The sequence below is a fragment of the Pseudomassariella vexata genome, assembly GCF_002105095.1.
Source record: "Pseudomassariella vexata strain CBS 129021 chromosome Unknown BCR38scaffold_8, whole genome shotgun sequence".
NCBI classification, from domain to species: Eukaryota; Fungi; Ascomycota; class Sordariomycetes; order Amphisphaeriales; family Pseudomassariaceae; genus Pseudomassariella; species Pseudomassariella vexata.
The window spans coordinates 1,849,767-1,862,467 of NW_024467963.1; the positions used below are offsets into that span (position 1 = coordinate 1,849,767).

The 12,701-nt window shown below is 51.8% G+C and overlaps 4 protein-coding genes across 4 annotated transcripts; 3 read left to right on the forward strand and 1 right to left on the reverse strand.

The window, feature by feature from the left end:
- Positions 1–730: 730 nt before the first annotated feature.
- Positions 731–2,217, forward strand: BCR38DRAFT_486187 (histidine acid phosphatase; the record flags this gene model as incomplete). Its single annotated transcript, XM_040863995.1, has 2 exons — positions 731–1,563; positions 1,632–2,217. The coding sequence occupies 2 exons, from the start codon at positions 731–733 to the stop codon at positions 2,215–2,217; spliced, it is 1,419 nt and encodes a 472-aa protein (XP_040715102.1).
- Positions 2,218–4,236: 2,019 nt separating this feature from the next.
- BCR38DRAFT_436867 (uncharacterized protein) lies at positions 4,237–4,708 on the forward strand. The gene is made up of 2 exons (XM_040860490.1): positions 4,237–4,443; positions 4,502–4,708. Exons 1-2 carry the CDS (start codon positions 4,291–4,293, stop codon positions 4,553–4,555), a joined length of 207 nt encoding a protein of 68 aa, XP_040715103.1. The 5' UTR covers positions 4,237–4,290; the 3' UTR covers positions 4,556–4,708.
- Positions 4,709–5,581: 873 nt separating this feature from the next.
- BCR38DRAFT_228561 (uncharacterized protein) lies at positions 5,582–7,457 on the reverse strand. The gene has a single exon (XM_040854299.1). The coding sequence runs from the start codon at positions 7,204–7,206 to the stop codon at positions 6,019–6,021; it is 1,188 nt and encodes a 395-aa protein (XP_040715104.1). The 5' UTR covers positions 7,207–7,457; the 3' UTR covers positions 5,582–6,018.
- A 2,234-nt stretch (positions 7,458–9,691) lies between these two features.
- BCR38DRAFT_436874 (uncharacterized protein) lies at positions 9,692–12,701 on the forward strand. Its single transcript, XM_040860491.1, has 2 exons — positions 9,692–9,912; positions 10,012–12,701. Exons 1-2 carry the CDS (start codon positions 9,811–9,813, stop codon positions 12,550–12,552), a joined length of 2,643 nt encoding a protein of 880 aa, XP_040715105.1. The 5' UTR covers positions 9,692–9,810; the 3' UTR covers positions 12,553–12,701.

Here is a 12,701-nt window from a genome sequence, read left to right on the forward strand (position 1 = left end):
ATTAGTCAGTTGATTTCAGGGGCAGACTGGGGGAACGAGTAGCAACTGAGGATTTCGCCCAGATCGGCCCCGATGAGCTCATAACCAGAAGCTAGCAATCCCCAAGAGAGTAACAGTTTCGCAGTGAGCATATCAAATCTCACGGCATTGCGTCCTTGCCCTTATCAAGCGTCATCATGTCACCTTCAAGGTAGGGATGTAGGGATGTCAGAGCCAAGGGTAAATGCCGTTCAAGCCGCTCGGGCTGAACTGTCCGTGCCAATGATGAGGCTTCTCATTTCTGTTCATTTCCAGATCGGCTAGTTCACCTATTTGATGACGTGAGGGGATTGACAGCAGGAATATTGTGGGGAAATAAGGTTCCTTGATCTTGTTTTGGCTACTTGCTGGCGGCTGAGAGCTCAGGCCAATGACGCCAAAGTGCTGCCACTTCAGCGCACTACCTCGACGGCGATCACCACGCCGCCAGCCCACAATTAAGCTATCGCCAACCACTTGCCTACACTTGCACCGCTGATGCAGCAAACATAGTTCTTCGTATTATGGGGATCTACGTAAGTAAACAATACCCTAGTGCTAGAAAGTGCAGGGCAGACCGATAGAAATACATTATGGCGCGCTATTCCCCCACACGAAAATCCACCGGACTTGCACTTTCACCACGCCATCGTCAACACTACACAAAGTCCTCCTGCAGCAGCTTGGCCACATGGCACACAAGGCAGTCAAGATGGCTCCTTCCACCACGCAGCTCGTGGGCCTCCTCCCGCTAGCAGCCCTCTCCTCAGCCACCACCCTCTACTCAACCTATAACTTCAACCCTCTCGAGCACCTCGGCGGCGTGGCGCCCTACTTTGAACCCCAAGACCCTCCCACGTCCCCTGACGCGCCTCAAGGCTGCTCCGTGTCCCGGGCCGCCTATCTCAACCGCCACGCCGCCATCTACGCTAACGATTTTGACTTTGAGACCTACATCGAGCCCTTCATCTCCAAGCTCGAGAACAACACGGGTATCGACTGGACCAAGGTCCCCTCGTTGAATTTCCTAGCCACTTGGACCGCGCCTCTATCCGAATCGGAGCAGGAGCTGCTTACCCAGGTTGGCAAGCTCGAGGCTACGCAGCTGGGTGTGGATTTGTCGTTCCGCTATCCTAATTTGAAGTTGCCTCAGCGCATCTGGACTTCCTCGGCTGAGCGCACAGAGAAGAGCGCCAAGTCGCTTGTTCGTGGGCTCGAGAAGGAGGATAACACTATTAATGTGGTTAGCGTGTACGAATCGGCTGAGTCCGGCGCCAACAGTCTGACGCCGTATAAGGCGTGTCCGGCTTACAGCTCGTCGGCGGGAAGTGATGAGTCGGCCGTGCACCAGAAGATCTTCACTAAGCCCATCAAGGCAAGGTTCAATGCCGCGGTGCCCGGGTTCAACTTCACGACAGAGGATGTGTATGGCATGATGCAACTGTGTGGGTACGAGTCCGTCATTAGGGGTCGCTCGCCGTTCTGCGACCTGGATCTATTTTCGCCGGATGAATGGTTGGCTTGGGAGTACACCGAAGATGTCAGGTAAATCCACCTCTTCTCACGGTTCCGTTCTGGATATTTTCCCCAGGTTACTGACTCTACTACCGTAGATACCATTATAACGTCGGCTACGGCAACAACGTTGCCGGCTACGTTGGCCTCCCCTGGCTCAACGCCACGGCCAACCTTCTCATGAGCGAGACCCCCGGTGCTGATGACCTCTACGTTAGCTTCACCCACCGCGAGCTGCCTCCTATGGTCTTCGTCGCCATGGGTCTCTTCAACAACTCTGCTTTCGGAGGGTCAGAAGCTACCGTCAATGATACCATGCCTCTTGACCGCATTAACCACCAACGCGTCTGGAAAAGTTCTCATGTTCTTCCGTTCTTGAGTAACCTTGCAATCGAACGCATGAACTGCACGGGGAGCTACGGGTACGAGGATGGGGAGTATTACCGCGTGTTGGTGAATAGCGCGCCGCAGTCGTTGGTGGAGTGTGCGGATGGACCGGCCACAAGTTGTTCCAGAGAGGCGTTTGATGAGTATGTCCAACATAGAGGAGAGCTATTTAGGGGGTTTTCCGAGATGTGTGGTACCCAGTATGAGAACACGACGGATACCATGTCCATTTATAGTGATAGCTCGTTGGGAAATGGGACGGTGGTGGGGAAGAGATATGAGGCTTTCCGTCTGTAGATGGGTTAATTAGTAATTTTAATGTTTATGAGATCTACATAGTTCATGTTATCGCTGACAGCTGATATGTGGTGTTGGCTGAGAACAGACACGCCGAAATAAATGGTTTGCAAGGACAGTAGGATCGCTAGTCGGTCAAGTTAACCAGCACGGGTCCCGTCTCTAGAATCTCGACGCCGCAAAAACAAGCGCTGTAGTTGTTTGAAACACGAATATGAGCATGCGTCGCCTGAACCTCCAACTCGGGGCTGCCATTTATCTCTTCTCCCCTTATCCGTATTACCTGCCGCAGACGCGTTAGTGGCTAACCTTACAAATGGTTAATACAAATATGAGAGCGATTGGATGGTATCTATCTCCTTTGACGGAGCAGTAAGAGGTCTTATTTGGTTTATTTTGCAGTGGCAATACAACATCTACAGACGTACCGCCTAGGCAGTTACGCTCGTACACCCAAATCCGTCAAGCGGGTTTCAGGCGCACTGGTCAGTCAAGCACTTAACATAGAAAAACGCATAGTGATGACTTGCTGCTCTCAATTTGCACAGATTTCGATCTCGATGTCTTCGGTTGGCATCCAGTATAGGGGCTACGACGTATACCAGAATCCACGGAGGCAACTTGGATTGAATAAGTCGAAATATTCATCTTGTCAATGTTTTCTTCGGGTGAATAACTTAGTGCTGCACTAGTTGCTCCTCGAGTCTGCGGTTGATCGACTGGGCAACAGGAGAAGCGACCTGCATGCATATTCCGGAACACAGAATTACCTCCAACTAAGTCATGGCCATACGAAATTGAGGAAGTAGATTTGTTTTCAAATACCCTTACATACAATATAGGACACGTGAAGTCATGACTTCCAGTTTGAGCATCATCCCTCTCCTGCTTGCTTACTCACCCGTGGGTTTCAATATCTCTTGTCTTCGGTCAAAGTAATGTAATGCCGTCTTTAGGAAATGATCCATATAATTTTATGCCACTCGCCAATGACGACAGAGCCCTGTCGTTTCTTTTGGGTATTCAGTGCCGTGGGATAACAAGCCGCTGCATAATGAGAACCCGGCTTTGGCGAGATGAACCGGAGCATCTAAGGGATGCTTCATGCAAGAAGTGGTGGCGTTGAAGCATTCGATAATGTCTTTGGAAGACTGACTTAGTTCGCCCGAAAGAAATTCAACTTCAGGCATTTCTAAATAGGTGCTCAGTAAATGATATTATCATCTCTCGCGAACGGCTGATGCTGGGATTTTGAGGCTTACGCGCCATATTTTAGTATGGCATACTTTATATCTATGTTGGAAAACCATCCGAGGAACTTCCCAGGGTACATGGTAAAGATTAGTGACGCGCGTGTCTCTGATATATCATTCATTTAATTCCATGTACTATGTTCTCCCGTCTTCTGATATATTGATCTCATTGGGTAACTTAGCTGTGGCCACGTGAGCCTTAATCTGTATACCTCAGAGATGCGTTGCATCGGGACGATGGCAAAGGGTTAATATCGAGTCCCTCAAGTTTGCTTCGCATCATTTAATCTATACTAATCATTGAGATATCCTTACTTCTCAAATATACACATTTATTCTAGATGTTCGCCACAACCTTGATCTTAGAAAACGAGTGTAAACATATAGGCAGATAGCTGATGCAGATCGCATTTGCCGCCACCAATAGGCAGCGCGCAAACACCGCCGCCTGCGGGGATTGTGGCATAAAACAAGCAGTATGTAAAGCGGTTGACGTGGCTCATCGGAGCTGCTTCGATTTTAGTCCAATCTGTGGTGGTCATCCAACACTTTGTCGATCTCTTTGTTGGCCCTCTCGGTATGTGTCCATGCCTGATGAACTGTGCAAAGAGAATCAAGTAGACTGTGACTGTAATGGACGGGATTGACGAACTACACAAGCTGATCAGTCAGCATGAACAAGACCAAATAACTCTACTTGACGTGTCGACGAAACACGAAGAGACGAGTCGACAGCATACCAAGGACATTCAGGCCATGACGGCGACTTCTAAGAACCAGACGTTCGATGTCGTTATTAAAGTTATAGAAATGTTTTCGGATGTTTCTGAGAATGCCATTCGACCACACATCGAGAGTTCCAGCTCGTTCGTTCCTCTGCACCTTTGACCCAACACGTGAACCTTCAGTATACTTCGAGGATGCCTTGGAAGAGTTATGTGAGTCGCCTTTGTTATGGATACATGACTGGGAGGTATGTATCACTGCATCGCTGATACACAACGAAAGTCGTCAACTAATTCCAGTCATAGGGGCTTTACAGACTGCTCGAAATCCTCCTTGAGCGGCAAAACGCCCTAGAATAAGAAGTATAGAGCATAGACCTTGGTCAAAGCATAACCTCGTCAGCTTGCCTTTGTCGTGGGAAGAAGATCAATATGACCATATTGTTCATGATTCCATCGCAGTTTTTAAACAACCGGAGCTCAAGCTCTTACATATCAAGTACCGAGACAGAGACATCCTTACAGTCCTTAACTACCGGCTTCTGCCGACAGCCACTCGCATCCTAATACGCGACACTTCCGTACAATCCCCCAAACCCTCTATCCTATCTACCAAGGCAAACCCGCACCAAGCCGGTCGGAACGTCTTTTCGACGCGCCTCAGTTTACCAAATCCTTCACCCGCGCCAGATATCGTGGCATCGGGCCGCGCCGGTCCACCCTCGCGAGCACACATCCCAAACCCAGCGATTCTCCTGGAAACACCCCAGAACCGCATCTCCCCAACCATACACCCGGCTATCAACAAAGACCGGCAACATGACCACCGACTCCAGCACCACACGCCCCAGCGACTAGACATCAACCGCCTGCCCTGAACCGTCGTCTGGGCTCCTCCTTGGTCCAACTCAAGAGCACAACGATGCTTTGACAGCGGCTCGAAGATATGTATGCGTTGCGGGATGTTTGCAAATCCGTAGCAGGTTAGTCGACACGAGAACTCATCCCGATGAGCGAGGAGGACGTGCTCTGGGTTGGTATCGCCGTGGAGGAAGGCTGGGGCGTTGATGAGCTGGAGCAGGATTAGTGATGTGACTGTGGCGTCCAGACTCTTGAAAGTGGGTTTTAGGCAGTGGGAGTAGGAGGCATTCTGGCGAGGACGAGTTCTTGAGTGAGTCTGTTCATTTTCGTCAAGGTATTTGATTGATATAATTCGCTTTCCTTTAATCTGGAGATTTTAGTTCTTCCCGAGAAATGTTTCTGCGAGTCAGGTTTCTTTTGTAGACTACATAACGCGTCTTTGCCTCGGGGGATGGCAGCTGGTCAGCAATGGTTTACATACAATAATCGAGGCCACAAAGATCAAGTCATGTCTCGTTTCAATGCGAAAGAACATGCTGGATTGACACCGTGAGAAGTCTCATATCTTATCTACCTATAGAACAAGAACTAGAAAGGCAGTAGTATCTCCTACGTCCATTAAGAACGACCCAGCTATACAGGTGGGAAGCAGCTACGGTTTCGAACTACGATTACACACCGCAGTATCGACAATAGCATTTCTCATTGCAGACAACCCAGATAGGCAGCACCAAATATTCTGTATCTGATCCGAACCAACTAGCAGCACGGCGCTAGCGGATGCAGGTCGATCCTGTCTAGTGACAGCCTTCGGCGTAGAAGTAAGGGATAAGAAAACCTGTTATTTGTTCTTTTCTTTAACCAAATTTCAACCTCGTGTCCGTCATGACCATAAATCATTCATACCCATATATATTCCCAAGATGACATACCAGTCATCAAATACTCGTCGCGTATGTCCGTCATCGATATTCTTCAACCTGCCTGACATACTGTCTCCTAACCCCCCGATCATCACCAATAGACTCCCTGCCATCAACAAACCCCTTCGAAACCGGCCGCACAGTGGCATTACGCTCCATGTATCTCGGCGAGCGGTCGTCGCGGTAGTCTCTCTTGGAATCGCTTGATCTGCTACCCTCGACAGTAGCCTCATCATAAGCTTCATCAAAACCTCGTGCACTCCTTGGCCACACCGTCCGATCATCGCGAACGAACTTCTCCCTCCTAGTGTCAGCGGACCGGCTGTCACCCGCAACAGTCGCCGTGCCGATAAGGCCTTCCTCGTATACCCTCTGGGTCCCGCCGACTGGAGCTTCCGTCCCAACTTCTTCAATGTACTTCTCCCTCCTAGTATCACCCGACCGGCTACCGTTCGTGGCATTCGCCACGCTGGCCGCCTCTGCATATTGTCGTTGAACAATAGCTTGGCCCACATAATCATCCTCGATATACGTTTCCCTCCTGGCATCGCCATGTCGACTCCCACTGGCCACACTCGCGACAGTGGCGACGTCCACAAAATCCCTCGAGGCATTCGCAGGCCTCCTCACAATTTGCACCCTTTCCATGTCCCTGTCTTGATCACGCCGGCGAGGAGAATCGGCAATTAACGACCTGCCTCCCCTGGGACCAAACCGTTCATCATCGCGCGGCCTCCTGCTCTCCGGCACCCGATCCCGATCACCCTCATACCGACGAGGCGGACTACGCTGCCGAGGTTCCTGCCCCGCCAAAGCGTGCTTGGCTTTGTTCCCGGCATGCTTTACAGCCTCCTTCATCTCCCACGCCTCCTTCTCACCATAAGTGACACCCTTGGGCCACAGCTTATGCGCTGCATACGTAGCGACTCCCACGGCACCCAGGAAGGCGAGAGAAGTCTGCAGGCCACTTGCCTCTGTAACTTCAGTCTTGACTTTGCTCCTCAGACCCCCCGGCCTAGAGCGCGATCGACTCGACGATCTGGAAGAGCTCGAAGATGATGAGATGGAACGCGGCCGGCGGCGGCGCCGCGACTCAGCCGATGGTGGTGCAAAGGAAGCTGCACGAGTAGGTCTGGAGCGGGAGCGGGACCGTGACCGTGACCGCGAGCGGGAATAGGTCAGGGAGGAAGCGGACGAGGATGCCCTTGATTTGCGGCCCCGATCCATGGTGCTGAGGGAACTTTATGTGAGTGCGGGGGAGGTGAGAGGAAGGTCGGAAACGAGATGTTTTTCATTAGAGAAGTGCGATTCTGGCCCGCAGAAAACAACTTCGGCGATCGAGGAAAATCGAGCTCGGTAACGGCGGGTGGAGCTGCAGTTGCAGCTGAAAGCCTGAAACTCCACTAGGATCTCGCGGAATATACGAGTAGCGTCAGACCGTGGGCAGGGGACTTGGCGTAAGAATCAAGGAAGTTGTGTGATTTATGCGCTGTCAGACCTGCCAATTTGAGATATGCGAGCAGAGACGAGCAACTTCAAAATGAGACAATCAGCAAATTGCGGATTAAGCAAATGCGCATAGTAAGCAAGGCCACTCACGGACCTACCAGGTGAGCATCGTGAACAAGCTTTACAAGATCAGGCGGCAGATTAGCTCTCGCGAGCCAAGGGAAAAAGGAGGAAGATAGCTGGATCATCCAGCGACAAGCTTTTGTTAACCGACTTGGCACTCAATGCCTGCAACTGTCCGCCCGATGGTAGGTCCTTCTGGGTTTGCTGCGATGCGATCGAAGATTCGCAGCTGTGTTTTCTAATTGGCAACACAAGTGTGTGCGGCTGCATTTCATCAGTGGCGCTATGCTGCTATCGAATGATACGCCAGGCTCAATGCACCTGAACTTGAAGCGGTTCTCGCTTCGAAGTCCCAAAGCGACTTCAGGAGGTGCGCCTTGACAACTTCGCCCCTGATGGACCTTGTTTGATGCCCCTGCATAGTAATGTATGTCTGATAAAAACTGGATAGCCAACCAAGGTCGCGGGGAATTAGCCGCAAGACTGACCTGTCCGTCATTCGACGCCACGTCTGGGGCGTTGTTTCGTCATAAACTGATCGAATAGGGTAACACGACATCCTTCGCAAGTGTTAAAAATGCAGCGAAAACTATGACCAACAAAGGTGGGGGTGTGAATGTGTTCCGATCGAAGATTGTTATGTTGAAAACGCACTCGACAGACGTCACAGCCTGTAGCATTATAAAAGTGCTAGCGTTGTTACTATTTTAGGCGGGGCCACTGGGAGATCTCTCACGTATGAAGAGGTAACGGGGAGAGTGCCACGCCTAATTTTTCCTAATATCAGGATACTCGCCATGAGAACTTCTCGGCACACCCTCCCGAGAACAGAGTCGCGCAGGTTAGCACGTCTGCCAGGCAGTTTTCTTGACTGCTGCTGGTGGCCCGACCCATAAGGTGTATTCTGTATCTTTCTTTCCGGCCGAATGCCACTGGTTGGCCGTAGTGGTCTCGCCCGTGGCATGGGGGCCATGCCGTTTCTCTTGGTCGAGCACCACCTGTCTTCTGCGATTCTTGCGTTTACCGTTAGCAGCCAAGATGGTTGTGACGGCAGTACTCTCGCCTCGAGTGGTGCACTGGACGCTTCGTTATTGTCAACTTCTATGTCTTGTCGAAACTGGTCGTCAAATTGGCTATACGACACAGAAGATCAACTCAGAGTCGCTCTTAGGACCTAAGCCTTCTGCAGAGTTCTCCGACGACATTCGAAGACCATCGAGCTAATTTATGAGTTCAGCTGGGATCAAGTCGGCGAAGAGGGTATATCAGGCGAGTGTTTTCAAGACACCGAAAGTCTTTCCGAGCAAAGTCGGCTAAACATTCAAAGACAGCCCCGTACATGTCCGGTTCGTAACGCGTCGCCTCTAGAAGACCTGTCTTCTCCGCCAATGGGTCTAGATGCCCTTTCCATTTGCTTCCGACGAATCTGCAACTAAGGGCACAGCCATGATCAAGTCGTCAACGTCGGGGTGAGAATATCCTTTCGAAGCTTCTTCTTTCTTTGTGACCAATATCCAGGTTGGCCGAAGGTGCAATGTTCGAGATATGAAAACTAAAGGAGGGGCTTCGTTGTCGCCACATACATCGAACATCGAGAAGCACCTAACCTTGGTGAACAGCTTCGCATCCAATTCGTCTGCGTCAGTCCGTCTTTTGCCCTGGATCATTGACTGAGTAGTGTCGCTGGATGACATCGAGACTAGACCATATACAGCGGGAACTTGACCGCCATCCATGGATAACCCGGATGAGAGAGGCTGTTGATGTAGCACATAGTAGTCGGATCATGAGCCATGAGACACGTCCATAGAGGCGAATGAGGTATAGGCCACTAACCGGCCTGCAGCTTCTACGGAAGTTCGTCTGGACATGCTCTTCAATCTCTTGTTTGCAGGTAGACCTGATACTGTTCGGATTGAATTACTGATCAACGAACGAGCTTCGTCTTTTGTGTGTTGAAGTTACTTGCTCGCAGGGTATTGGATTGCAGGTGTCGTCTCAACTGGTGGAGGCCCTGGCATTCACCCGTGCGCCTGCCGGCTTGGCATTGCTCCCTACGAGTGGGTACCCGTAAAATAAAGTGGTGTCAACTGGCGCCCTGTGAGATCCACTGTTTTGCTTGACGCGACTCGACGCGCTACACGGCTGCAGTGCATTGGATATTGAATGTGTATGCCGTTGTCGTGAATATAGTGCTCAATATTTTGCTTCGCCCCATAGCAATGTCTCGTTGCTTCCAAGACTGATGTATACTTGACCATGGAGTCATTCCCCAAACCAGACGGCCCTGAGGCCTTTGACGCGGCGCTGCCCTTCAAGGCCGTCGTCATTTGCTGCACCAGCGTTGCGGCTGATCTTCGAGTAAGTTGCAGCCACGATGGACTCGATCCCGCCAGTCCACAGCTACTATACCTCGATCATCGGGATCCTGAAGATTAACTAAACCCTCTTGCAACTCAGACCGAACTAGACCACCAGGCTGGCCAAATGGGTGGCACCCACAAATATGACCTTACTCCAGACGTCACGCATCTGATCGTGGGAGAGTACAATACCCCCAAATACCGTCACGTCGCCAGAGAACGGCCCGATGTCAAGCCAATGGCTGCTGGATGGATCCAAGCCGTCCGAGACTTGTGGGTAAACGACAAAGAGATTGACTTCCACAAGTTGGAGGCCGAGTGGACCCTCAAGCCTTTCGAAACCAGCGGCGGCCTGGCACAAGAAGACCGTGGCAGACTGCTCTGCTGCCTTACTGGCTTTCTTGATAGCGAGCAGCGCCAGTCTATCGAGGACACAGTTAGGGCAAATGGTGGCAACTACACGGGCGATTTGTCCAAAGCTGTCAGCCATCTCATTGTGTACCAGCCCGAGGGAAAGAAGTACAAAGCAGCTAAGAACTGGGGCATCCCGACCGTCTGCATAGAGTGGCTCCAAGACAGTGTGGAGAGAGGCATGATACTGGACGAAAAGTGCTACGACCCAGCTTTGCCAAAGGGAGAGAGAGGAAAGGGAGCCTGGATGCCCAAGGAGGCCAAACGCATTTTGTCGGGAAAGCGGCCGAGAGAAGGCCCTCCTGCAGCCCCCGACGATGGACGGAGAAAGTTGCGCAAGACGGCCAGCATGAAACTCGACAAACAAAGCGCCAACCTGTGGGATGACATTCTCTTTAAGCAGCCATCTGCAAACCCTCAGGCAACCCAACAGCGAGCCGGACTGGAGCAGAGAGCGGTAACCATGCCCGTTACCGCCCCCGCTGGCAGCTCCCTTGCATCTTTCACCGTCAACCATCCTCTGTCGCTGCCTCAAGCTGGAGCCGGCCAGAGCCAGCCAGACGGTCGCATCTTTTCCGGTTGTCGGTTTTTCGTGCACGGCTTCTCTCGACAGCAATCACAAGTCGTCTACGAACACTTGGAATCTCACGGCGCCCAGATCTCTTCGTCGCTCGCTGACGCCGCATCTCCTGTGCATCCCGAAGAGCAGCGCTTCCTCCTTGTTCCCCAAAGCTCTCAACCCAACACACACCCGCTCTTGCCCGACGGTGTGCACATCGTGACCGAGTTCTACATCGAGCGATGTATTTATTACAAGCGGCTGTTTGATCCGAACGAGCACGTGTTTGGGCGCCCATTTCCGCAGTTCCCGATTGAAGGATTCCAGAAATTGACTATAAGTACCGCTGGCTTTAAAGACGTGCAGACGCATCAGGTTTCCAAAACCGTCACACAACTGGGCGCAGAGTACCGAGCAAGCCTCAATCGTCAGAGCTCGTTGCTGATATGTCCCTCGATAGATGAAGTCTCCAAGCAAAAGTTGGACTTTTGCTTACTGACCAAAATACCCGTCGTCAATATGGAGTGGCTATACCAGTGTATTACAACTGGTTTTCTCGTTCCTTGGGACAAATTTTTGTTTCCGGAGCTGAAGCAGCGGCTTTCTATCGACGTGGATCCCGCTTTGGAGAAGGAAAGACAGAAACTCAAGAGATCGCGGTCGGAGCCTGCTGCGAAGCAGAAGGCCGACTTTCGTGCTCCGCCCTCCAAGGCGACAGTGGACCGGACAGCATTCGAAAACAATACCCCTCTCGCACAGGCACGAGAGGGCTCTGCGTCCGAGGGAAAGGACCCAAATGAGTCGTACTACGAAACCGCAAGAAGTAATCTAGCCGATAGTGTAGATGGGGAACAGGTGGCTGCACCCTTAACGGAAGTGTCAGAAAATGTGCTGAATAAGTCACCATCGGCGAAGCTGGACCAGCTGGACCAGCCTCCCCGAATGCCATTGCAGCGATTTCCAACGGGGGGCACGATCGCTGACTCGGAAGGCGGAGATGAATCAGATGCTGCATCTATACGGACAGACAAGGCGCCATCCGTCCCAGACGTTGAGGCGGCACGGAACCGCAAAGCAGAGGATGCCGAAATGACACAAAAACGGTTGGCAGACGAAGCCGAGGCCGCACGAAAGCGCAAGGTAGAAGAAGAGAAAACAGCTGAACGCCTAGCCCTTGCAAAGAACTTGATGTCTCTTGTCGACGCCACTGCTGAAGCGGCTGCTTCGGAGGGCAACGAGTCGTTCAACCAAGCCTCAGCAGTAGGACCCAAACGTCGCAAGCGAGAGATACTGGGCCGAGCAGTCAGCAATGTATCCGCCACTTCTTCGGCAAGCGCTGAATCATCCATGACCGCCACTGCAACAAAGGTTCCCCAACAGCCAACGGCCAGACGAGTGGACTCGAACAAGAGCGCGCCCGGTGCATTGGGGCTCCTTGAGGGTATGCTTGATGGGCGGGACATGAGTGCGGAGACGGAAGGGGAGAAACCACCTGCGGCAACGCAGTTGGACTACGATAACCCAGAGGCGCGGAAACACCGCGCTGCGGTGGTGGACCGCATGATGGGGAACAAGAAGGCGGCGCCTAGGAAGAGCTTGGAGAAACCCACGCTGGAGGGATTGAAGGGTGATGATCCTACGAGTACGAGGAGGAGCAGACGGCGTTGAGGCGGTTGGTACAGGTCCAAGTACAGGAAAAGTAGACTGAGGTTGGATTATGTCTGCTCTATGAATTTCACGGGATATGAGGAGCATTGAGTAGGCGCAGGGTAGGATACCAATCATGAGAATAACAAGCATTATATAAAGCATTTGAG

Coding starts and splice junctions, on each gene's coding strand:
- BCR38DRAFT_436867 (XM_040860490.1), top strand. CDS start 4,291: ATGTTTCTGAGAATGCCATTCGACCACACATCGAGAGTTCCAGCTCGT. Junction 4,444..4,501: donor TATGGATACATGACTGGGAG/GTATGTATCACT, acceptor TTCCAGTCATAG/GGGCTTTACAGACTGCTCGA.
- BCR38DRAFT_228561 (XM_040854299.1), bottom strand. CDS start 7,206: ATGGATCGGGGCCGCAAATCAAGGGCATCCTCGTCCGCTTCCTCCCTG.
- BCR38DRAFT_436874 (XM_040860491.1), top strand. CDS start 9,811: ATGGAGTCATTCCCCAAACCAGACGGCCCTGAGGCCTTTGACGCGGCG. Junction 9,913..10,011: donor GCGTTGCGGCTGATCTTCGA/GTAAGTTGCAGC, acceptor CTTGCAACTCAG/ACCGAACTAGACCACCAGGC.